The sequence below is a fragment of the Agrilus planipennis genome, unplaced genomic scaffold, assembly GCF_000699045.2.
Source record: "Agrilus planipennis isolate EAB-ADULT unplaced genomic scaffold, Apla_2.0 scaffold44, whole genome shotgun sequence".
Classification (NCBI taxonomy): Eukaryota; Metazoa; Arthropoda; class Insecta; order Coleoptera; family Buprestidae; genus Agrilus; species Agrilus planipennis.
Genome location: NW_020438939.1, coordinates 963,245 through 989,165, shown reverse-complemented (window position 1 = coordinate 989,165; position 25,921 = coordinate 963,245). Strand labels below are relative to the sequence as shown.

Here is a 25,921-nt window from a genome sequence, read left to right as displayed (position 1 = left end):
GAGGAATTATATTTACATCAGAATAATTGTGGATACGTGTATCCGATCACGTCTCGAATTTTATAATTCACATAAGTTAGATGCTAATTGAATTATCAAATATTTTTTAAATTCTTTTTTCCTTCTGTGTTACCAAATTTTGCCCAGATTTTTTAAAAATAAATCTTGCCTATATGTAGTTATAACACGCATGTTTGTTATAACTGTGTTAGCGCATTCTATACAAGAACAAGAAGTGATTCAGAAAAATCGGAAATAAAATCTGAATCTTATATGGTTAACGAAGATATGCAGTTGTGAATCTAGTTTTTTTTTTTTGTTTTTACTAATTAGTAACTTTACTTCGTCGGCACGAATTTTGGATGTAAATAACTATATTTGGTTGATATCAGATGAAGAGCATGAACTGAAAGCAGAACTTAGGAACAAACTTACACCCCTTTGATGTTGGCATTGCAAAATTGGCAGGCAAAAATAGAAGCTATAGGATAAATAGCCGTAAATTAGTCGTGAAATTCAAAAACTAGTCGCGACCCGGGAAACTCAAAAACCAGTTATTGCAGTTGGCATGCAAGAATTTTAAAATCAGCAAGGAAAATCCTCCACAGCTAGAATCCGTCTCATAATTAGCCGCCAATTACCGCTAAACAAAAAAATTGTAGAAACAGTTACTAAAAGCGTGAACACTTCGAACCGGGCTCATAATTAGAACTCTATTTTTCAAAATGGTATCATTTTTCGATCTTGAGTGAGATTATAATATTCGGCTATCTCGGGTCACAGCTAATTTTTGGCTTTCATTACTGATTTGCGCAATATTCACAGCGAGTTTCAAGCCCTTTGAGAATCCTACTATAATCTCACTCGAAGTGTCGGGTCGTCAAGACGGAAAAATGACCCTATTTTGAAAAAAAATCCAACCCCCTGGTTAGTAGTCTACATCGTCATCTGTTAATTAACGGCTAATTGTGAGACCTGTTCTAGCTGTCTAGGATTTTCTTAACTGATTTTACAATTTTTGATTGCTAAAGTTATTTGAAGTTAACATACAAAATGGTTTTCGGGTTTCTTGGGTCGAGGCCACATTTTGGATTTCACGGTTAATTTACAGCTAATTTGCGACTAATTTTCCAATGGTTTATATTTTTACCTGCTAATTTTTCCATACCAATTTCAAAGAGGTTAAACTTATTTGCTTTAATATTTTATTTTGAAACATTGTAGACTTGCAGCAAGAACAAGACAAGAGCAAAAACCCAGTGAAATACTAGATGAAAATCTTTAAACACGTAATTTGTTACTTGTTTATGCAGAGAATATGGCTATCCATACAAAATATTTATGTCCAATTTCACATCATTAAAAAAATCCTTTCTTAGTGCACCTTTACATCATTTAGCGAATATATTCTCCAAATTTCACGTTTTTATTTTCAGTAGTTTACTTACATAGTAGAAAGTGTGTTTTCGACTTTTAAGAAACCAAGAAATAACAAAAAAACACAAGTTTTGGTTAATACAGTAGCTTTTTCAGATGGAAAAATTTTAAAAATTTGAATTTAAATTTCTCCCACTTAAAGAGGTCAGGGTATGGCGAAATAATTACAATTTGGAACCAAAAACTGTGTTTTTTCTGTTATTGCGATCGAAGTATTTGGACTAAAAAACTCTTCACCTATTCATATTTTAAGAACCTAGAAATTCCAAACCTTAATATCATCGGTAGAAAGTCAGGTAACAATCGACATAGCATTCCAGTTGAGCAATTAAGAAGAGGAAAAAAAGAAACGAATAGCAAATAGAGTGATTGTTCATTGTTCAAAAAACAACCAAAAAACAATCGTTTACTTTTCAATTAAAAAAGAATATTCTTGTTTAAAGGAACGCGTTAATTAAGAAATGTGTTGGAATGAATGACCTATTGTTCAATTAATATTTTGTAAGTACGTATGTAACACGTATTAGATACATTACATACTTTCACCTGGTGTCGGTAATAACTACGAACAATTGAATTAATTATGGAAGATATTAGTAATAAGTTTCTAAAAGTGCAGTCAGTGTAATTTGATAAATTAAATCTCAATAAACATATCTGTAAAAGCAGAAAAAATTGGGGTTAAGCTAAGCCAGAGCAAACCCAAATATGAAGTCAAATGGGCTTACAATTGTTGTATACGACTTCACACACCATGTATTTTCGCATGAAAAGGGGAGTTAAGATGACTTTTTTGGTTGTTCTAAGCTACCCTGAGTTTCAGTAACTTTGAAAGCCTTAAAAATCTTAATCAGTAGTTTTCTAGTTTGTGATAATGTAAGGATAGATTGTAAAGCATAGGTTGCAGGTAAAGTAAAAGACCATAGTATGAAGCAGACCCGTTCTAAGACAAAAGTCGGACAAATTCTTTGAATTTATTCCCAGTGAAATGAGAAAATATAATCATGCTGTAGTACACTATATTATTTTAATAAGAAAACAATGTACTTTTAATAAACGCTGGTTAGATTGAAAACTATCTACAAAATTACAATTAATTCAAACTGAAATCCAAGAGCCCTACTAAGTATATTCCACATCGGCCAAAACCCTTAAAAAATTACGATATGAAGAAGTATTAATATTTTACACATTAAATACCATCAAATTCAACATCGCAATAATTCCAAGAGAGAAATACTTAATAGCGCTACAGATTTTTCTCCATTACCTGTTGTGATTTATAATTTGCACCGATTCCAACAATATTACAGGATGTTTTGTCATTTTCTTCTGATTTATTCACTATAATAATTCCTTATTTATTTAATCTAAGGAAGAATCAAGAGAAGGATCACTTACTTAATCTCCTACTCAGTAACTGTATCTATTTTTAGAAATAAAGCTCAAAATAATTTTCAAATTTTACTAAGAAAATAAAATATGGAAATAAGTTTTAGATTTTCCTACATTTGTAACTCATTAATTCTTGATTCTTGGTGGAGGTAATGAGATAATGAGATCTAACTTTCTAACTTGTGTAGATTGTCTATCGACGTTATATTAATATAATAACTATTTAAATACGAAAATTATAGTATATATAATATATCAAAAAGTGTGCATTGTAGCTTACCAATTTCTCATGTTTTTATAAGTGCATGTTGCGATAACTTTTCGAAATAATTACAGAAGTAGCAAACAATTCCTATACATTTAATGTGCTCTGATAACCGGTAACATATTTATTTATCAGTCAATAATGTAATTTCCATGTTAATAAGTAAAGCGAAAACGTGCGTGAGCGGTATTACAATATTATTGCTAGTCTACATACAAACATACACAAATGTATTCAAAAATATTTCCCATATATGTATATACGTACATAGAATTCGAATACTTTGTAAACGTATGTAAAATAACTACGACCGATAACGAATATGTAATAAATAGGTCGCAACATAATAAAGATAATGAACAATCGAGCGTCATGTAATAAAACAACAAAAAGGTAAATGTCGACGTATCGAATTTAAAAATGACTTAAAACAGGGAAAATTCCTAGTATTAATCGCACCATAAACATGTCATATGTTGCAACAAGTTATTCGCTAAATTATGATATGCATTGCGACCTGTTTTTATCATGCAATATAGGTACAAATTTCAACTTACTTATCAATTTTGTTAGAAACGATAATTTATGGTAGGCATCGGACATTCTTTTAGAAATTGTAGCTTCTTTAGGGTTCCGTACGTCTGAAGGAAAAACGGAACCTTTATAAAATCACTCATGTGTCTTGTCATTTTTGAGAGGCCAATAGGAAATTAAACGAGTGTTATACCATGTGACATATTAAAATTAGCGATGAGACAAGTTATTGTTATAATTTTATACTCACTTAGACGAACCTCTACCAGAAAATTAACCGAACAATTCACAATCGCGCATCGTTGCTGTGTATGGAAAAGTTTATTAGTTTTATTCATAGGCAATGCAANATGGTATTTTTTTTAGGTAGTGAAGGCCTCTGATATTTATTTTTACATTACCCTCCCCCCTTATCTCCGAAACGACTGAGCCTAAAATTTTGAAAAAAATACAGAAAATAGTTCGTTACTTATAGATCACAGGAAAATTAATAAGAAGTCTATAATCCGTACATCAATACATTTGCAGTTTGAATGTATGGGAGAACGTGTTTTTTTTTATGAATGAATGAATGAAAAACGGAATCCTTATAAGATCACTCGTACGTCTGTCTGTCCGTTTTCTTTGACTTCATTATTCATTTGATTCACAAGAATTTTTTTTAAAGTTTCAATTCAAGAAATAAACTAACTCCTGCATTAGTATTTCTGAAAAAATTTGTTGATTTAAACTTTTGATAAAATACCTTTTTATTTCATACTTTAAATTCATTATCTCCGATTTAACTATTCCATTCGATTCCGATTTTTTATTTCTCAATATATTTCGTTGGCCTTTTAGATAATTTTTTTTTCTTAATTAACTAATGATATTAGTCATTTGATTGTTTAAACTAGAAATTGCAGTTTCGGAGGAGAGATTTGGTAAAAAATCGGATCGATCCGAATCGTCGCCCGATTATTACTTATGAAAAAGTTAAAAACACTGAACGAATTAAGGCCCAGCTGGTCCAGCTAGTCGAAATATCTTGGAATTGTATCCGTTTTGTTTTTACAATTAGTTGAATAATTACGTATTTCTTACTGTTAATTAACGAATGAATGTTGGTACCCATCCGGTCTTTTTCATTGTTGCATCATCAAATATGTATCTATAGATGACCAAGACTTGGGTATTTTTTCCAAAATCAAAAAAAAAAAAGAACGCATTTATCCAACGTGGTGTCATGCTTGCTCTGAGTAAAAAGTTAAACATTTCAGAGGAAACAGGATGTTTGATCAATCTGTTGGAGAATTTATATTTAATTAAAATACACACGTTAGATAGTTGAATCCATTGTTTTATTGATTGTAAATGTACACGCAATTGTGTATTTTTGGTGTGTTTTACCAAGATAATGTTTGAAGATTATACATTTTATGTGTGTATATTGCATGCATACACTTGTAGGGACCTATTTGTCTAATAAGAAATGCTGTTTTTCATGGTTCGTTGTTGCCATTCGAATTCCTCCAGAACTCAATTGATTGGTTGTTGTCTTATATTTATTTTGTGATTGTGTTAAGTTATGCTTGTTTCTACGAAACATATTTTATACACTTGTATGTAAGTTTATTGAAAAATGCTTCACAAACAGGTGAGGGTAGAACATATTTAATATTCATCATTGAAACTCTTTATTTGAATTGATTAATACATTCTTGCTTAATAGCAAGTAAAGTGACTTTTTATTCGGCAGTATTACCCGCACGATTCTACTCTAATAAAATTGATAAACGCCTGTATCTTGCGAAAATTACCAACACCTGTCCCATTAAATGTATTACATTATGGTGATATTTTTAATTTATGCAACAATACAATAAATTGTCAATGGAAAGTTCGTGTTCAGTTTTAACCGAAATTATTGTTGCAAAGGTTGCTTTCTTAAAAAAAAAAAAATAAGTTAGTAAGAATATTCACCGATTACAGTATTTTACCTACCTACCTTTCGAAGCTCCATGTTACATCTGGATCATGCTAAACTGAATACTGTAGTTATGGAAGCATTTGAATAGTATTGATAAAAAGGTAAAGGTTAAGAAGTGCATTTTACGATGTTATATTTACATGCATTTATAAATTGATTAATTGGTAGACAGAAGTAATTGTATTAGGGATTGACTTGGTCTTGGTTTGGATCTGGCACCCGGCCGGATCCTAGAAAATGTACCGCATCCAACGGGTACTAGATCATCATCATCATAAGATCATCAGTCCTAAGACTGGTTGGACACGTACCTCCACTCTTTCCTATCCTGAGCTAAACTTCGCCTTTCCCTAAAACTAGAACAGCCCACATCCTTAACTATTTGCGAACAGTAATCTAATCTAGGTCTACCTCTACCCCTCCTAACTCCTGTTTCTGCCTCTAATATGTCTCTGACTAGACCTTCATGCTTGAGAAGGTGTCCTACCAACCTATCTCGCCTATTTTTTATTGACTTCCATAGAGTCCTCTGTTCTCCTATTCTTTCAATACCTCTTCATTTCTAACCTTTTCTACCCACGATATCCTCATCATCCGCCTATAACACCACATTTCGAACGCTTCTAACCTTTTCTTTTCCGCCGCTCCCACTGTCCATGTTTCGCACCCGTACAACGCCGTGCTCCAAACATACACCTTTAACAACCTTTTTCGAATTTATAAATTAACCGTTCGCGAGCATAGATGTGACTTCTTTTTATTAAAGGCGACACGACCTTGCGCTATCCTCTGCTTTATATCCCTACTACTCCTTCCATCCTCACTTATCTGACATCCTAGGTATCTAAAATCAGCCACTTCTTCTAATTTTTCGTCTCCTATTTTTATATTCGCTCTTTCTGTACTTTTTCTTCCCTTGCATATCAGTATTTTGGTTTTACTTTTATTTATTTTCATACAGTACTGATCTGTCAGTACCGCTTCCATTTTCTCTAGGTCCTCCTTGCTAGATGCTAATACTGCTATATCATCTGCAAGGGTACTGGATAATGGAAAAATAAAAAACCCGGCACCAGCAATAATAATATTGGTAATTAAGGTTGTATTGGGGTAGGTCGTTCGTCCTAATTTGTATTATTTATTGATTACATACTAAATTATTTCTTATTTCGATATAGTCCTTGTGTTTAGTTTTTCTCGCCAACAAGAATACATAAGTATGGTCCAACTGTTATAATTTCTGTTGCTTGTTGGTATATGAAGATTTGATTAACGATAACTCCGATAGCGATTTTGTGACCCTGCAGACCTCAACAATTTCAACTCGACCCTTTTGTTGAAATCCGTCAACCAGCAATTAAACTTTCATTAATGTAGCGCTTAAACGACCTTTTTAACGGAACTTGATGTACTTTGGAACGTTGGTGAGGGTGACATTCAATGGAAAACCTGTCCGAACGAAGACATTAACCATTATCCTGGCTGGGTACCCGGAAAAATCACTATCCGGTGCATCTCTAAATCGTATTAGGCAAGTAATAGGGAATACCAAGTCTTTTTTTATTCTATTTATTTTAGAATTTCTGGAAATCGTATGCGTAAAATACCGTAGTTTTTTACTGTTGATATTTCATGTTTTCGAGAGACTTTCTGATCTTGCTAATTAATATGTACAACAAATGGTGGTTGTAGTTCTAACGAACGTTACTTTTACAGTTTATTCACACGTTGGTTATTTGATCTTTTATAACCAAAACCAGACCCCTTCTACATTTATTGAAAACATAACCCCCTAAAAATAATCCCGGCATATGTAGTAAAATTGCGTTTATGTCCATTATAATCTCGGTCGTTTAATCCCTCTGTGAAAACTCGGCGCGAGAGAAGGGCATTCAAATTAAGATCGAATCCGTTGCCGGAAATATGAGTCATTCATACGCAAAATTTTTCGTAAAAACGGCACTCTTTTTCATCGAAACGTGTTACGGGTTCAAATTTTTATACGAAACGGGGGGGTCATGGAAGGCGACGGAGCGTGCTAATCGGTCTAATTACGGAGCCACCGCTGTCATGTAAGGCCATTGTACCTGAATATACGGCCATTCATAGGTGACAATGCACGTGAACATCGCGGTGAATAAGCTATTGTTGCGTGGACAATATAACAGGGGACCGCGCTCTTGCACCTTGAGGGTCGCCAGTCGACCAAACCCGGGCCAGTAGTTCTTCCAAGTGTCTGCCACTGCCACCTCACTCATCTTCCTCTTATTCTTTTCACATGCAGTGTGCGTTGACAGTGCGCACATGCGACCCTTTACGACCCTGTTTGTGTTTACGTTTACGTATACACGTGTACTGAAGTACACACGTCAAGAAGAGATTATAACGTCTCTTAACAAAAGTCAAGTGGGCGATCATTTCAGTGAAGAGAGAGAGAAATGTTTTGAGTTTTAAATAATTATTTCAAAAGTGAGTTAACATTTTCTACGTTACTTTAACTATGAACCAAACGTTTTGTGTCTTTTTGGTTTCTTCAGCAACTAGTCAGTTTGTATTCAAGGGATGATTGAGTAACCATGGTTTAGCTTTGGTAATTTCGATGACAAGGAAGTGAATTTATTGACAATTATCGGTCGTTCTCATTTTTTTATCGGTATTTTTTTAAAATACCTATTCCGCTACAAATGTGGATATTCATTCGTTTGAAGTTTTACTTTCACTACAATTCTTGCCAGTAACCTTCAATGTCTTATCAGATATGAGCTTGGAGAAAAACCATACAATTCGTCTACGTTGCAGTGACTGAAAAAGAAAATGCTTTTGGGTGTTTCATTCCCACCAGCCAGTAATGCTGGTAAGCGGGCAGTCCTTCGGGACTACGTCGAAAGGTAGAGTGGAAGGCCCTCTTCAGCCGGAATCGTGGGAATGGCTGGGTAGTGGTTCGAGTGAGAAAAATAAGCTGGACGAAATGAAGACAGAAGGGAATGAAAGAGTATCTGTGTATTATTACTGCCTCAGCATTTACCTTATATCCAAGCAAACCACAGAAAAGTTAGACCAAGGCAGACGGACTCGGAATCGAACCAGCGTCATGCCGCTCGGTGCAATGACTGAGTGGGGTGGGCACTGGTTCGATTCCTGGTCCGTCTGTCCTGATCGAAGATTTTCTGTAGTTTGCTAGGCAAGACAGATAATGTTTCACTTCTCTTATGTTCTTTTTGCGCCCGTCTCATCTATCTGTACCACGTAATACTTAAAAGAATGTTGAGGAGGGCTTTCCTCCCTAATCCCTACTCTCCAGCTTTGCACCAGAGTGTCGGTCAGAGAGGCTGCTTGACCAACGGCTTTATTAGTTAGGAGAAATACACAAATGATTCAATGTCCAAACAGTGTTCCACAATTTTTTCATATTCCAAACATAGCCTTTAACAATCCTTTTTGAATTTCTATATTAAACGTTCACGAGCATAGAAGTGATTTCTTTTTGTTGAAGACAACTCGAACTTGCGCTATCCTTTGTTTTATAGCTCTACTGATCCTTCCGTTCTGAGTCATCTGACTTCTTACATACCTTAAATCAGCATAGGGATTTTAATTAAAACCGAACAGTCTATTGTCTGGTTTATCGAGATTGCTTAGACTAGACAGATCAAGAAAAACGAACTGTTCGCTCAGAATTAATTATTTTAAAATTGTATTTTAGTTTAATTGAAGATTGTTATTGTTAATAATCGATTAATATTTGTTTTATTGAATTACACTTGTGGTACAGGTTTTTACTGTACTGTTTTTGGAGAAATGTTTAAAGGTAACAGTGCTGTGGTAGAGTGATTTCAGAACTGATAAAGTCTATTTATCGTGCCTGATTGTATCTGATCTTTAGCAGTTTTAATGTCGTTGGTTGCAATGTTAACACGTTTAAATTACACGAGATGCATGGGTATGTAAAAGATGATGGCCCGAAGGTGTGAAAAGGTTCCCGTCTCGTTCTCGCACGTGTTTATTAATAAGTGAAAGAGGAACAGCGTCACGAACGGACCTTAGTTGGAATTATCGGCCGGTAGTTTTAATTTAGAACGCGTCAACGATGGCTATGATCGATGATTTTTGGCGTGGGTTGCGCGATCACTATAAAAAAGGAATTAATTGTTTCGTAATCGTTCTTTTCTTTTCATCTTCGGGCCTCTCGTCCGAGATGGAATTTTTGATTTAGACGATCGATCGTGAGACGTTGGTTTTAATCGATTCGTATAATAAGGAAAGAAAAGAAAGCAATCACGTAAATTGTAATTTATCACCTGCAGATGAATAATAATAATAATAAAAACCGAGCAGAAAATTAGGAGCGGTTATTAAAAGTTATTAATCACGCAGAAGGCTTGTTGTGACTTAGGCTAGATTATGGGATTAATTTACGCAAATTAATGTGTCCAACATCAGTGGCGCAACTGCGTTGTATTTGGAGGGTAAAGGGGGGAATCAAAATTTATAGCAGAAAAAAATTAATTCATTCTGAACTTATAATCACATAAATTTAACGATAATTATAAATTTGTCCTCCGAGCGTTTTCATTCGCGAATGATAATATAAATCTTTTCAGTTTTGAAAAATACCTTTCTGCTTTTGCAATGGTATAAGTGGAATGGTCAGAGACAGGCAGCAAGCTATGACAATTTTAGAAAAATTATTATGAATACTGGAAGAGTAATTTCTTTATAAGGATATCTAAAATTTGTGTAACGGAATTCGTCCTTTCCAAATCATTGAATTTAAAAGACAAGTTGACCTGAAATTACGTTTTTAAAACATAATCCTCTTTGGGGTCATTCAAGTAGTACTTAAGCACCAAAGAGGGCAGGGGGGGATGCTTTTGATTAAGATAGATTACGTTAGCAACACAGGTTAGTAAACATCCAATATCATCGATTTAAGTCATGGATTTAAGTGTCATGGATTAAAGCCGAATTTACGAAATTTTTAAATAGAAAAAATAAATTAATAGCCTATAATATTTATAAACACTAAACGTCTGCAAGGTGACAAAATCATACTAATAAATTATCCTTAATCGAAACCTTATATACCAACAATCTACCGAAAGTACACCAGTTGAGCCTTTATCGAAATAACTAATAATTAATTCTTACTTAATCAGTAAATCAAATAAAAATAAACCTCCTATCCCAATACATAATATTGTTTTTTTATTATTATTGAAGATGTTAGTTTCTTATTTTTTCTCTAGTAGAACTACCCGGCACTGCCAGGTAACCGACGTCATTAGCGGGAAGGTACCCGGTCGGATCCTAAAAAAAGTACCAGATCTAAATCAGGTGCCCGGCCTATTTTTAGTTCTGGCCCACCCTGAATATTAATTCAATTCAATATAACGTAAAATTTAAAACCGCAAACATTCAACTTCATAATCCAAGACGTTTTACGCTGTGCAAAATTTTTTTTCTATAAACGTGACTGCTAAATAACACACCCAAGAAAATTCACATCCTGGCCGAGTAGTAGTGTAAAATAGCATGCACACCCGGGGAGGAAATCTATGTATATACATACGGTCCGACATTATCGCGGCAAATATGAAGTTAGGTATATTTTACTTGTGATATATCGTTATGTAGAATTTAAAGTCTACAACGGTGTGGTCCATCCTTGACCCTTGCAAAACAAAAGCTGGGTACATAATTTACATAATTTATTGTAACTATTCGATAAAAGCCAAACACGCTTTTTATGCAAGGATATTTTTTATTTAAATTTAGTAGCATCATTTAGCAAGCTATGAAAATTCTTAATAAGAACGCTGAAGGAGACGACACCTTTTCTATTTTCATTTCCTCTAAATAAACATTAATTAAAATTAAAATAACACGATGCGGTCAAAGATGAAACGTATCGGCAGCCTTCTTTCTGTAATAAATCAAACATTAGCTTGGTTATTATGTTACTTTGTAAACATTTAATGATACAACATATTCTAAAGGTTGAAATTTTCATTACAAAGTCGAGACCGCAATGGAAAGTTGGTTCGTTGAATTCGATTTTTTTCTCAAGCCGCGTTGTTGTTGGGTCACATTGTTAGGTGTAAAGTTATAGTTGACGATACTCATAAAAAAATGATAATGCGCCCGATGACACCGGCGATAAAGGATAATACCCGATTTTCGATAACGTTACACAAAACGACACGAATTTATAATGATTAAACGAGCACGAAATCACGCATTGTGAAAATGCAAACATGATCAATTCTTCTGTATTGACGTGACCTGCTTAGATTCTTTAACAAAACAAGAGGTCATGATCTTTTTCGTTCATAAAAATTAGTCTTGTATATTTTATAAATTATTAAAAACATTTGTTTACGTAACGGATTATTCGGATAGAGCCGATTTTAATATATTTTATTCATGAAAAAAGAATATTCAAAACTTAAACTGACTACTTTCTGTAATAACTTAGTAGTAATTCAAAACCTATAGGGTACTTCCCGTTGACCCAGAATCATGAAATTAGGCAAGAAGCAAAGTTTTATAGCACAAGTAAATCCACAAATTGGAAAACCGTGAAGGTCATAGGACGATAAGCATAGCCCCAGAGGGATATCTGGATTATTTTTTGAGGGTATATTGGTACTAATGAGATACGTCAATACTGAAAATTTTAGACCTCTATCTAGTTTGGTTTTTGAATAAATCCAAAAAGAAAAAAATCAGAAAATACTTTTTTTCTCAAAAACAGCTTAACCGATTTAAATGAAATTTATTCACGTTATAGAGACATGTAAGGGCTTTACTCTGAAAAAAATAACAACTCATAATATTCATAATAATCATTAAAAACAACCAGTCTTTTCCAAAATGATTTTTTTTTCTATAGAATAACGTTCTAGAACAATTTTGAAATAAACTTTTTTATGTCATTTCCAATGTAGAAAACTTCTCAATTCGTTAAATCAATCAAAAAGGTACGCTATATTGAAAAACTATAAAAACTGATTTTTTTTTATATAAAACNAATGAAATTTATAAACGTTAGAGACGTATAAGGGCTTTGCTCGGAAAAAATAACAGCTTATAATACTTATAATAATCATTAAAAACAGCCAATGTTGAAATAAACTTTTTTATGTCATTTCCAATGTAGAATAAACTCTCAAATCGTTAAATCGATCAGAACGGTACGCCGTATTGAAAAACAATAAAAACCGATTTCTTAATATAAAAATTGATTTATTTCAGTTTTTATACCTTGAATAAACAGGAAAGCAGGTTATTTGATTAATTTATAAGTACAAGTAACATATAACAATAATTTAAAAATTATTTTAAATTATGATATTCAGAAATGAATTATAATTTAAACTATACTTAGATGGAAATTTAAATCATACTCGGAGGAAGTGGAAAAAATCTTTAAGGCTCGACTTAAGTGACGATCTATTTACATAGGTACCTACAAGTTTCCACGAAACCTTCGGTGCGCGAATTAGTTACCGACGATTAAAATCTTCAAAAAGCAAAGTGATACTGTATACGCTTTAAAAAATGATGATAAATCAGATGTCTTCACAGCTTCAAACTTACTTATGTTTCCAGAATTGGATATTGTGAAAAACATTTAATTCAGCATAAAATGTTTTTTGGCCTCAGCATGGGTCAAGAATGACTTTTTCCGACCAATCTCCTTTATCATTTGCGTTACTAAAGTTTGCCAAAAGCATTTACTTTTATTTTTTGAAATCAACAACTGTAAATGTTAAAGATATCATTGATGCCCTATTGTCCTACATATATATCGGGAGGAGTATGTTATACCCTTCAGGTCCCCTTCGGTACCCCTTTGAAAATGCGTGTCGTGTACATATATATGCAAATCTATTCTTTTTCGTGCAAATTAGTGCTGTTTGAATACTGTGGTCGGTGTGCCTGTACAGAATCACGAAGTCCCATCTCCAACGATCCCTTCAGGCGCGGTACGCCGGATCGGACCCGATGTCGGCCGTTGCGGCCTATAGCGATCGACCGGAGTAACTTGTAAAGATGGATGGCTGCCGTAGACAGATTAGTTAAGCAGGGTTATTAATGACCGCGCTTAACCTCGACAACCCCACCTCGAAACAATGACCGGTGTTTTAACACCACATTACAGGCGATTATTATTGAAGTTTTGTTAATCGACGTCAACCACCGCATTATTGCGATCACTAGTAGTCTTCAAATACAAAGATTAAAGATAAAAACAATAAACGTATAATTACACCTGTATTGTTACGGGATTGTTTATTTGAAAATCACATTAGTGCAAGCAAAAGATTTAGGTAGAATTTGAAACTGACAGCGGTGCCAGGAACAGGAGTAGGGTTGCCATCTTTTCAGACTTTACATAATGTATTTCTCTACTGAAAGGTTAAAAAAAAAGTACTCAGCATAATATAAATAAAGTATTTTTGCGTACTTTATATGTCTTGTAAAATATAACGTACGCACAGTCGAAATAGAGTACAATACTTTATAGTAAAGTACGGGTGGCAACTCTAAACAGGAGGCTCTAATTAAGGGTTTAAAACATCCTAAGATGCATGCGTATATGTAGGCTTTCACGGCCGACGTCTATTTATTATTATTACTATTACTACTCTTTTCCGGGCTTGTTGGTCTAAAGTAAAATCCCAGCGACCACGGTCAAGAATCTCAGAAATTTCTACAAATTGAAAGATAATAAGGAACACAAAAAATTAAAACAATCAATATTATTATCTTTAGATACAGTTGATTGTATTTATTGGTTTGATATTATTAATATTCATAACAATTTATTATTATTTCTATAAGTCAAGTGTGGGCCCAATAACTTAATCACAGTGGTTACAAAGTGGTAATTATTAAAGAGATTTCGAATGGTTTTAATAAGTAATTGTATATTGTATATTGAAATGTAAAGACAGAAAAGATTATTCGTTCTAGAAGCTTGATTTTGGCAAAAAGGAAGGTCTCGTAGTGCAAGTAAAATGATTAATTCAAAATTCTATGTGGAACTGTGTCAAATGTAATTTCTTGCACATTAATATAGATAGTCGATGGATAGACGTCAGGGCGTGAGATACTGAAATTTTAAATTTTGTTTACTTCTTCGTCATTCATGTTTACAGACCCGGGGGCACAAATTCAACTCATCTGTTGAATTCTAATACATAGTAGGAGAATAGGGGGCGAGAAGGTGTGGGGATGTAATTTCGTACATCAAAAAAAGTCGATGTACAAAAATGGACAACTTAATGTATGTATTTCAAGAAATGAATTTGTCCATAAGTTTTTTCAAGATCAATTCCGTCAACATGAGAATGAATATAGTCATAAAAAACGAAACGAATTTAGAAAATTCGAGAACAACTCTCTACTGTCTTTTCGCAAAAATTGGCCATTGTATTGGTAGTAAATGAACGAATTTTGTATAAATCCGCTAAATAGTATGAATGAGGGGAGGTGTCGCGGTGTAGTTTGGTACATAAAAAAAATCGATATATAAAAAAGAACAACAATGTCTAAAGAATGCGTATAAGTAAGGAAGAAAGGTGCTGTTTGTTTCGTATTTCGAAAAATGAATTCATTTATCAGTTTTTCAAGAACAATTCCGTCAACATCATGATGAATATGCTATACAACGCCGCAATATGATTCAATCTTGTTTGACCCACCATTGATCGAATGTAACTTTCAAGGCGTTTTACTGTTGAAAACATTCATTCATTCGTGTACGAAAAATCGGGAATCATCCTTAAAAACCGAACGAATTTAGAAAATTCGGGTACAACACTCTACTGATTGCTCAATATTGTCTTCTCGCAAAAATTCGACATTTTTCTTTTTATGTTGAATATTGTATTATATGTGAATACTACACGATTGAATGTTATATTTATGTTAAACGAATGAATCTGCTTGATACTATTAATATAATTATTTTCCCTGCAAGGGAGTAGCGAGCTGGAAGGCGCGGTGGGACTGACTATCTTATTACACTTCTAGAAAGTAAATATGTAGTTTGAAGGCTGATCTTGTATTTTGCACCCAAGATTACGGTGCAGTCGTAAATTGGGAAACATGGGAATGCATCAACACTTCCTATTATATGTATATGTTGATTTTTAACACCATGGCAGGGTTGATTGGTCAACTCAAACAATAGGTCTTCCGCAATTACTGATTTTTGATTATACGTTTTTCGAATAAGAGCATGTATTATTTAACTTTTTTAACAAATTTACAGTTTCAAAGTTCATTGAATTATATTAGATTAATTAACTAGTGATATGCTCATGTACGTATGTATGTATTTTACAAAAGTGTTACTGATTATTATGATAAACGGGTGTACGTATCGGTGTATTGTTTCTTAATAAATCATTCTTATCCGGCAAAGGTTGAGCTCATTAAATAATAATTACTATTTGGTAAATTAATATATCAAACGTTAACCTTTCTTACTAAGACAATAACCGATACCGACAGGTACATGCAATAATATACAAAGAAGAAATGTTGCAAGTAATATATTCAAAGCAATTATTTACTCTATTAACTGAGTCTACGCGATTTGCGATTAAGTGTTTTTTGTGTAATTTAATGAGAAAGTTTATACAGGTAAGCAAATTTATGAACGTTTAAAAATGTAGAAGCAACAATTGGTATAAATATTTGTATTGTAAGGTGCGACGTTACAGTCACCAACGTTCGTCACCCTTTTCAATGTAATTCTTAATATTGGGTTGTTCGGAAAGTCATTTCGTTTTTTCCCGACAGAGGATTTAATTGTATTCTTTTGCACCCAGCTTCACATTTAAGCCGTATAATTTTTATATGCTTTGAGAGCTCATATAGCAAGGCTTGTGTGTGAAAAATTCCAATTAATTCTACGCAGTAGTTTTTGGTTGGTGCCCTTTTAAATATGGAGAGCGATAAGCAGCATTTTCGACATATCTTACTGTTTTACTACAGAAAGGGTAAAAATGCTGTTCAAGCCAGAAAGAAATTGACTGATGTGTATGGAGAAGGTGTGTTGACAGTACGCCAGTGCCAGAACTGGTTCGCTAAATTTCGATCCGGCAATTTTGATGTCGAAGATGCACCACGTTCGGGAAGGCCGGTTGAAGCTGATAAAGACGCGATAAAGGCATTAGTTGATGTGAACCGGCGAATAACAACACGTGAGATCGGATTGAGGTTAAATTTATCAAATTCAACAGTTTATGACCACTTGAAAGGCCTGGGATTATCCTCGAAGCTCGATGTATGGGTTCCCCATGTTCTCACAGAGAGAAATCTGTGTCGCCGCATTGACGTCTGCGATTCGCTTCTCAAACGTCACGAAAATGATCCGTTTTTGAAGCGCATCATCACTGGGGACGAAAAATGGGTTGTATACAACAACGTCAAACGCAAGAGGTCATGGAGCAAAAAAGATGAACCGGCTCAAACCATTTCCAAAGCCGATATTCACCAAAAAAAGGTGATGCTGTCTGTTTGGTGGGATTTTAAAGGAATCGTTTTTTTTGAGCTTTTACCGGATAACACAACGATTAATTCGGAAGTCTACTGTCATCAGCTGGACAAACTGAATGATGCACTTCAACAGAAAAGGTCAGAACTAATCAACAGGAAAGGTGTAGTGTTTCACCAAGACAACGCGAGACCTCACACAAGTTTGGTCACTCGCCAAAAGCTTTTACAGCTTGAATGGGATACAATGCTACACCCACCATATTCTCCAGACCTGGCACCATCGGATTATTATTTGTTCCGGTCACTCCAAAATTTTTTAGACGGTAAAACCTTCACCTCAAATGAGGAGGTCAAAAACCTCCTCGATCAGTTTTTTGCCAGCAAAGACCAAAAATTTTATGAGCGTGGAATTATGCTACTACCAGAAAGATGGCAAAAGGTGTTGGACCAGAACGGTCAATATATAATTTAATAAAGTATTTGTTTATTATACGAAAACTGTCTTTCATTTTCACAAAAAAAAAACGAAATGACTTTCCGAACAACCCTATAATTCTTAATATATTCTGTTAATTTAAGTAGGTACGTACAATATGTGTTGTGTAGAGGTTATAAACTGCGAAGGAATGCATATGTACATGTGTAAAAGTGTAAAATTTCCCGACGTAATTGTCGTTAACGGAGAAATATTATCGTTGAGATTTCTTCTCAATTTCCCATTATCATAAAAGAGGGACGCGGACTGGAGGTACTGCAAACATGATGTGAACGCTCATTACACCATTTAGTTGTAACAGTAACATGAATCGACTATTATGCCCTATGTCGGACACGAATTCAACTTGATTACAACACTTCTTTCGAACTATACCGGAGAGTTGAAACGTGGAACTTATGCATCTTCTTCATGGGAACGCGACGTTTCGGGTCACGCCACAACTGCAACTCTAATACGACAAAATATCTGGACGGAAGAGAAATCATAACGCCAAACAAATACGTAATGAACACAATTACACATTCTGTAAAACGTAATCGTGTGTGCAACACAAGGGATTCGTTAATAAAATTGTAATTTATTTAGTAACTGTTTAATTCTTACGAATTTACGGCTGCAGTTGAACTATACCGTTGGTTGAACTGGCCAACGGTCTGCCACGTCTCTACAGGAACTGCAATTAACATTAGAATAAATTATTTTGTAAACCATCTTCTATTTGACCGTGAGAAAATTCTGCGAAAAAGTTTCAATGGAATACTATATTTTCTGTAATTTAGTCAATTTGTGATTGTTCGTTTTATATCATAAGTAGCGGTTATCCCTCAGGGCTTCGCCCCAGCAGTATATTTTGTTTAATATCGCGTATAACGATGAAAATGGTCGTAATCTAGAGCAGCGGTTCCCAAATGGGTTCCGTGGAAAAGTCACAGAGGTTCCGCGAGATACGGCGTTTTTTGGCCTAATAAAAATATACAAAATTCTGAGAAAAGCAACCCTTCTGTATTTACCCGTAAAAATAGCATACTTTTCATGACCAAATCAGATGAGAGGATAGCACATTCGGACTTGGACACAATTGTTCATTGGTTTATTCCTATTTGCTCAATTATTTTGTACGTTTATTGTCATTATTATACCTATGTGCGTATAAAAAAGCATGTAACGTTTTGGAAAGTCAGTGCAAATTACCCGTTCTACGCACGAAAGATGGAACAAAAATTGGGCAACCAACTTGACGTTTGCAATGTTTTGCGCCACTTTGAAATCATCGTCCCCGAAAACAGTTGAGGGATGCGCTTTTCACTTTTCTTTTCTGAAAGGAGTACCTTATCATTTACATGTTTTATTATGTACACAGGTACATACTTCTTAAAAATGATGTACCATAAAATTTATCGATATCAATATTTGTACGGGTGCGAAACATGGACAGTGGGAGCGGCGGAAAAGCAAAGGTTAGAAGCGTTCGAAATGTGGTGTTATAGGCGGATGATGAGGATATCGTGGGTAGAAATGGTTAGAAATGAAGAGGTATTGGAAAGAATAGNATGATGATTACATTTTAATTACAAAAAAGGATTTAATTATTTCTTTTATAATCATCTCCAACTAGGAATGCACCATAGATACATGTCTAAATATGTATCATAAATATATCGTAGGTATACAAAAAAAATGTCGTTACTACTGCTATTTTCATTAATTCATTTTGGTTTAATTATTAATGTTAAGACTAATGTCGGATCTGATTTTCATACATACTAAATAACCTGGCAATGGCACTGTTCGCTAATGGGGGTAGTTCAAACCCCGGCCGGTAGAAACAGCACTGCACGGTAAAGTTATTTCAATACGTAATGAAGTTTAGCTCAGGATAGGAAAGAGTGGAGGTACGTGTCCAACCAGTCTTAGGACTGATGACCTTATGATGATGATGATGATGATCAATATTTACAAATTCAAATAGGAATAACTTTTTTTTTAATCGACCGTCATATTTTTTTATCACATAATATGATGCAAAATTAAATTTCCTTTCTGCTAATAAAGTTATTGACATCTGTTGCCAATAGTTTATGAGAAATTTTAATTATATATATGAAACGTTTTGACATTTAATAGTGGCTAATATCAAACATTAATGTAAAAATTCATTTTCAATTTTCGACCACTATAAACTACCTCGGGTTAATGAGGGAAAATTTGTTGCTGTTGTCACACCCTCGCCGGGAATCGAACCCGGGACCTTTGGCTTTACGCACCAATGCTCTGACCACTAGTGGTCAAAGGTCCCGAATTCGATTCCCGACGAGGGTGTGACAACATCAGCAAATTTTCCCTCATTTACCTGAGGTAGTTTGTAGTGGTTAAAAATTGAATATGAATTTTCATATTAAATTTCAATTTTCTGGAACATTTTAATAATACCGTGTTATAGCGTTATAGCCGTAATTGACTTTTGGAGATTTTGTTTCGTCTTGACGCAGAATTGTACTTACTTCTAAAATACTGCGATACTGTGCATCCCATTGGAAAAAGCAGTTGATTCACCGATACTGATGATCTTTTAAAAGTACCTATGTGGCGTAACAGACTCCGACGTACAGAAAAGTCACATTTTTAGCGTTTTTTACGTGCATATTTGAGTTTTTGAAGGAATGTATTGCTTTGATTCAATCCTTTAGAAATGCGATTTTCGCAAAATCCGTTTTTAGTGCTCTCCTATGTGATAGTCACAATGTGCTGTCAATATTTCATTTAAATCGATCCTATAGTTTCGGCTAGGTATTGATTATTATCACTCAGTCAGGACAAACTCCTTTGTATGAGTATACAATGGAGATTTGAGGACTCCTTTAAAAAAGTTAAATGCTACAAAACTACATGAATCATAGTAATTAATGAATTACTATGAAAATAGTGTTACCCAATGAGTTTGCCTATTGAATTGAAATATATACTTCGACTTTCATGGACAAATCTAGGGATCCTAAGCGTTCTTCAAGAAACAGAAAGTATTACAAGAGGACTTCATTTATCTACTTCGAAATTTATTGTTTAGCTGATCAAGAACTTAATGCTCTTCCTTAATTTGGCTTGTACTTAATGTCCTTATTGATAATTTTATTTTGAAGGTAACAGTAGTTAAGTAATGTCTTTAAAAATTTCTGGATTTCTGACATTGATATAGGTATCAAGGAATACAATCACGCCGGCAGAACCCACAAGTCCGAAAGAATATTAACCACTCTGTTCGTAAGTCTTCGCGGCTTTAGACTGAGGTGGATGATTCCTTGGACATTAATAATTGTAAATGCGTGATATATCTCGGTCGGTTTTTAATCATCTTATATGTATATGATTGAGCAAAGCTGAAGAAGAACCGAGTGTAGCAGATAGGATGGGTACTTACTTAGACAGACGGGGCTCATCAAGCAATATTAATTGTCTAAAAAACACGAGAAAAAAGCGATATAAATAACTGATCGTATAGGCGTGGGCGTTTTATCAATTTTTCATCGTGAAGGTTAAATTGAAGGTGCTGAAGGAGAATCGTTTCTGATGGGCGTCCATATAAAAATATTTGTTGTTAATTTGCGCCGCTATTAAGGCTGAAGGCCTTATTAATTACTTCTTTCTCTTTTGCAGTTATACGAAATTAACGACGATCCCAAAAGGAAGGAGTTCCTTGACGATCTCTTCTCATTTATGCAGAAACGAGGTAAGTCTTCTTTTAAGCATTTAACGACAGGACCGGTTTTAGGACCTTTCTCATTAGGCACAAAGCGTATGATTAAAGGCATTTCAGACACGAAGCTTTTTGGTGATTGTTACTTTTAGTTGAAACATATGAACTGAACATGAAATCTGTTCTTTATCTTATATAAAGATATAATGTTAATGTGCTTCGTTGTTCTGTATAATCTGCGGAATTGAATGAAAGAGATGTCTTATTCCATTAGAAACTTTGTGCTTTTTGCGGAAATACGACAATGTTTACAACAAATGCAATAATTTTATACTATAGATACGGATCGTCAGCCTAATTTTATATCTCCTGCTGACTGTAACGCGTGTGCATTTTGATAACTACGAAAAACAAACTCAAAATTTATTGAGCAAAACATTGGTTTATGTTGAATTTATAAATTGTACTCCCGTAAAAAATTGTTATTCTATAAAAAAATAGATTTTATTTAAATTTTACTATGAAGATTCATTTTTACAAATCTAATTGGTTCAAATTAAATTTATTTGATCCGATATCCATTTTGTAGTAGCTAAGTCCTACTCTGTCTATGCTACGCCTTTATTATCTTAGTACCTACTTCTTGGTTCGTTAGACAACTGGTGCGAGTGACGAATGATGATTACATTTTAATTACAAAAAAGGATTTAATTATTTCTTTTATAATCATCTCCAACTAGGAATGCACCATAGATACATGTCTAAATATGTATCATAAATATATCGTAGGTATACAAAAAAAATGTCGTTACTACTGCTATTTTCATTAATTCATTTTGGTTTAATTGTTAATGTTAAGACTAATGTCGGATCTGATTTTCATACATACTAAATAACCTGGCAATGGCACTGTTCGCTAATGGGGGTAGTTCAAACCCCGGCCGGTAGAAACAGCACTGCACGGTAAAGTTATTTCAATACGTAATTGAAAGCAGTGTTTAAATAAATGCGTAATTATTATTTTGTATCTCTACACCGACTAAATAAATATATCAGCATTTAAATAGAAGTATAAAATTTAACTTTTATGTTTAGCTTTTCAAAAAAAAAAAATATTTGCAATTAAATTTACTTTCTATGTAGATATTAGGACTAGCCTGGCTCTATCTATGGAAAATTTAAAGTTAAATTCTAAATATAGGTAAATTATAAGAAATCCAATTATTTTTAACGTAGAATCGGTATGTCTGGCGATTACCTTAATTAATCAATTAAGTGATTAATCATCTTTCCGATTTGGTTCAAAATTTTTCTTTCGTGTCTGATTTTTCATAATCATTTTTTTTTTCAATACCATTCCTATGCATTTTAAGAACAGATTTTCAATAGTTCGGATAAGTCGCAGTGAAAAGTTGAATTTCTTAAAATCCATGCAATAAATACGTTCGTATTTAGCTATTTTGGGTGTTGATTTACGATACTTAATATCTATCGACTATTAATACCAGAAGTGAATATTACTATCCTATATATACAAAGCGATGCCAGTCTATAGTTTCGTATCCCGCTGTGTTTAAAACTTGTTCGGGTTTTGTCACTTCCTCGAATCGGCCATTTATTTAACAAAAACCAATCTGCATCAAAGTAAGGTCCGTAATACCATAAATCCTCTGTATTTTGCTTTCAATGCGTATAAAGTCGGATGTCCCATCAGGGTGGCTATGGGGGGCGTACGGTGCTTGGTACCTACACATTAAGTGTTTTTTGTTTTGTTCCATCCGGTCCTCGGCTGTAACTTTCGAGAAAAGAGGTTTATTTTGAATAAGGCCTTATTATAAAGGACGGATAGTCAGCAGAATTTTATTTATTGTACCATGAGGTTGTCCTGTCACGCTTAAGTCGCTAACAATAAGTAAATGTACAAGTGTATTTGTTTTTATAGGTGTTTAATCTCTGTGAAAAATATAGTAACATTCCATTTTCGTATTTTTACAATTTTCTTTAGGTACAACAATAATTTAAATAAAACATATATGTTTGTCATACAAAAGAATATCGCAGACAAAATAACAATCATTTATTTCAAAAAATCTTTGCTAAATTTCAAGAAATATTTAATAAACAAATTAGCATGCATTTTTATGAGAACTGCATCAAAGGACTATTAAGATTAGGGTTGCCATCTCTAAAATTTGGAAACCAGGACAAGACGCATGAAAACCCCGGATTTTAGAGTCCAGAACCCGGACATGTCAACAGGTTTTTTTAAACATAATCAGTGTAACCAAAAACAGTTGAAAATGTCATAAATCACCCTTTTGTTTATTGTCAGACCTTAAAATTAAATTTAGTCATTCTTTATCATCATTTTCAATGTACCTAACAAAACAGAATCTTATTACAGTTTGTTACAAATTGTTTTAATAATCAGTTAGATTTCTTTTACGTGTGTGGCGGGCGGCCCAAGACTTTTTTTTAAGACTAAATTTTTAAACCAGGACTACAAATGAAGACCCCCCCGGACGCTCCCCGGATGCCCTCTAAACTAGGACAAATCCGGGGAAACCCGGACGGATTGCAACCCCAGTTAAGATGATCTTCTGACGAAAATTTACTGATGTGCAATGATATCTGTAAATTTTTAAAATGAAGAAAGCAAAAACGTTTCAACCTCTTTAAAAAGCTACTTACTAAATAAATTTTTATTTTCTTAACTTCTATAACTTTATCGAATGAGGACTGCATCAACGTATAATACAGCTGCTTCAACTAATAGAGCTTTCAAAGCTCGCTTTCTCTTTTACTTGTTTTATCTTACAGCTAACTAATATTTTTTTTACTGGTTTTTATTCAAGGTAAATATAATAGACGCAAATGCACTTTAAAATATATTAAAATAGCTTTAACAATAATAGAATAAACGATAGAAAAAGATTTCAAATTTTCATCATTTTAAAATGCTTAGCATCAATTATATAGTTATCGTGAGAAATTTGACATCATTTTTTTAAAGGATAATTATATCTATATTCCGTAATATAACTCCTTGACTATAAAAAGTTAAAAAGTAACAATGATTCTTATCGATCTTGATGTATATGATCGTTTTAATTTTTGACTAGAAGAATTAATAAACATTATTATCTATTAATTAATTATATTATGTATTAACACTATTACATGTCATTCTTTCATAAAGTATCAATTGAATTAAGTTATTATCCTTCATGCAGGAAAGTCAGTGTAGTCACCATCATGTTACACAGTGATCATAAAGATGAACTAACTGTTGCACGTATTTAGATCATTACTAAACAGTAGCTGCGGCTCCTACGGCACGCAAGGATTCGGACAGTGGTGGTAAATTTTAGTTAACGAAAAAGGGGCTCCTGCTAAAAATAATCTACCTGAGGATGTTACATAAATGTTGTATAGCTTCATTATAATAAGTAAGATGGGTTTACTAATCAAAAGACGGGTCCGGTTTGGTTCACAAACTACCACTAATGCGACTATAAAACGTGGTACTAATTAAACCAGTAACTACTTAATCAAGCGGGCTATTCTCTGTTAATTATCAGTTAACATATAATCAACATTAAAGTAAATGGTAGGTGTGATACAACGTACAAACTTTCTCGTTGAATATTAATGATTCAAGATTGAATTGTGACTGAAATCCTTATACAGAAATATTAGTACTGGAAGGATGCATTTGTAGGGAACGTTTTTTATTTTTAATATTTGGAAATATAATTTCTTTTTAACCAAGATATTTATTATATTGTTGGCATTACTTTATTTATTATTGGGATTCAACTGTGGTAATTGTAGTAAGTAAAAATAGGATAAATTTTTTCACACATGTAATGTCGATAACAATGCAATATATAAACTAAAATAAAATAAAATTAGAAAAGAGGCCCCGCAATAATAAAGCGTTAATCAGCAGGACGCGAAGTATAAAAAAATTAATTTGGCTTCAACAGTTAGTTAGGATCGATTTTTTCACCCACTTTCCATTTCCCGATTGAGCTTAAATTTTCCAAGTGTATTGATACTGTTTTTATAGCAATAGAGAATACAACACTAACAAAGAAAACGTTAAACAGAAAGAACTTAACAGTAAGTACATACAAATATTCTTAAATACGTAGGTACTAGTTTTGGTATGAGATGGGAAAGCCGAGGGAGAATTTGAAACTAATGAAATTTTTACGAAAAGAAGTACTGTAACGATGAAGAAATATTTCATAGTTGGGAAAGTTGAAATATTGGCATTTTCTTGTGCTCTTTAATTCGTTCGCTGAATAACCTGTTTGCCTGACCAATATAACGTACTGCAATATTGAAAACTCCGGATGTTTTATCTCGATTGCTGCTTTTGTAGGTAATTATTTTTAATCCCTAGTGGATTCATGATTCTAGAAATGCCCTAATAAAACGACTCTGAAATTACGAAAAACTTCTCAAAGATAAAATATACTTTTTACCAGTTTTCTTTTTATGACTCTATTTTTATTTATTTCTTTATTTGGTGGTTTAATAAATTACATGTCAAAAAATTTACAATGCAAATGGTGTTCCTTCGGCCTATTAGAGGGTTAATTATTGCAG

The 25,921-nt window shown here is 33.6% G+C and overlaps 1 protein-coding gene across 1 annotated transcript in view; it reads left to right on the top strand.

Moving 5' to 3' along the window:
• LOC108733464 (protein dead ringer-like) overlaps positions 1-25,921 on the top strand; it is a 198,392-nt gene that overhangs the window by 119,333 nt on the left and 53,138 nt on the right. Inside the window, exon 4 of the mRNA XM_018464638.1 lies at positions 21,265-21,337. Within this exon, the coding sequence (XP_018320140.1) occupies positions 21,265-21,337 (73 nt within the window). The remainder of the gene's footprint in view (positions 1-21,264; positions 21,338-25,921) is intronic.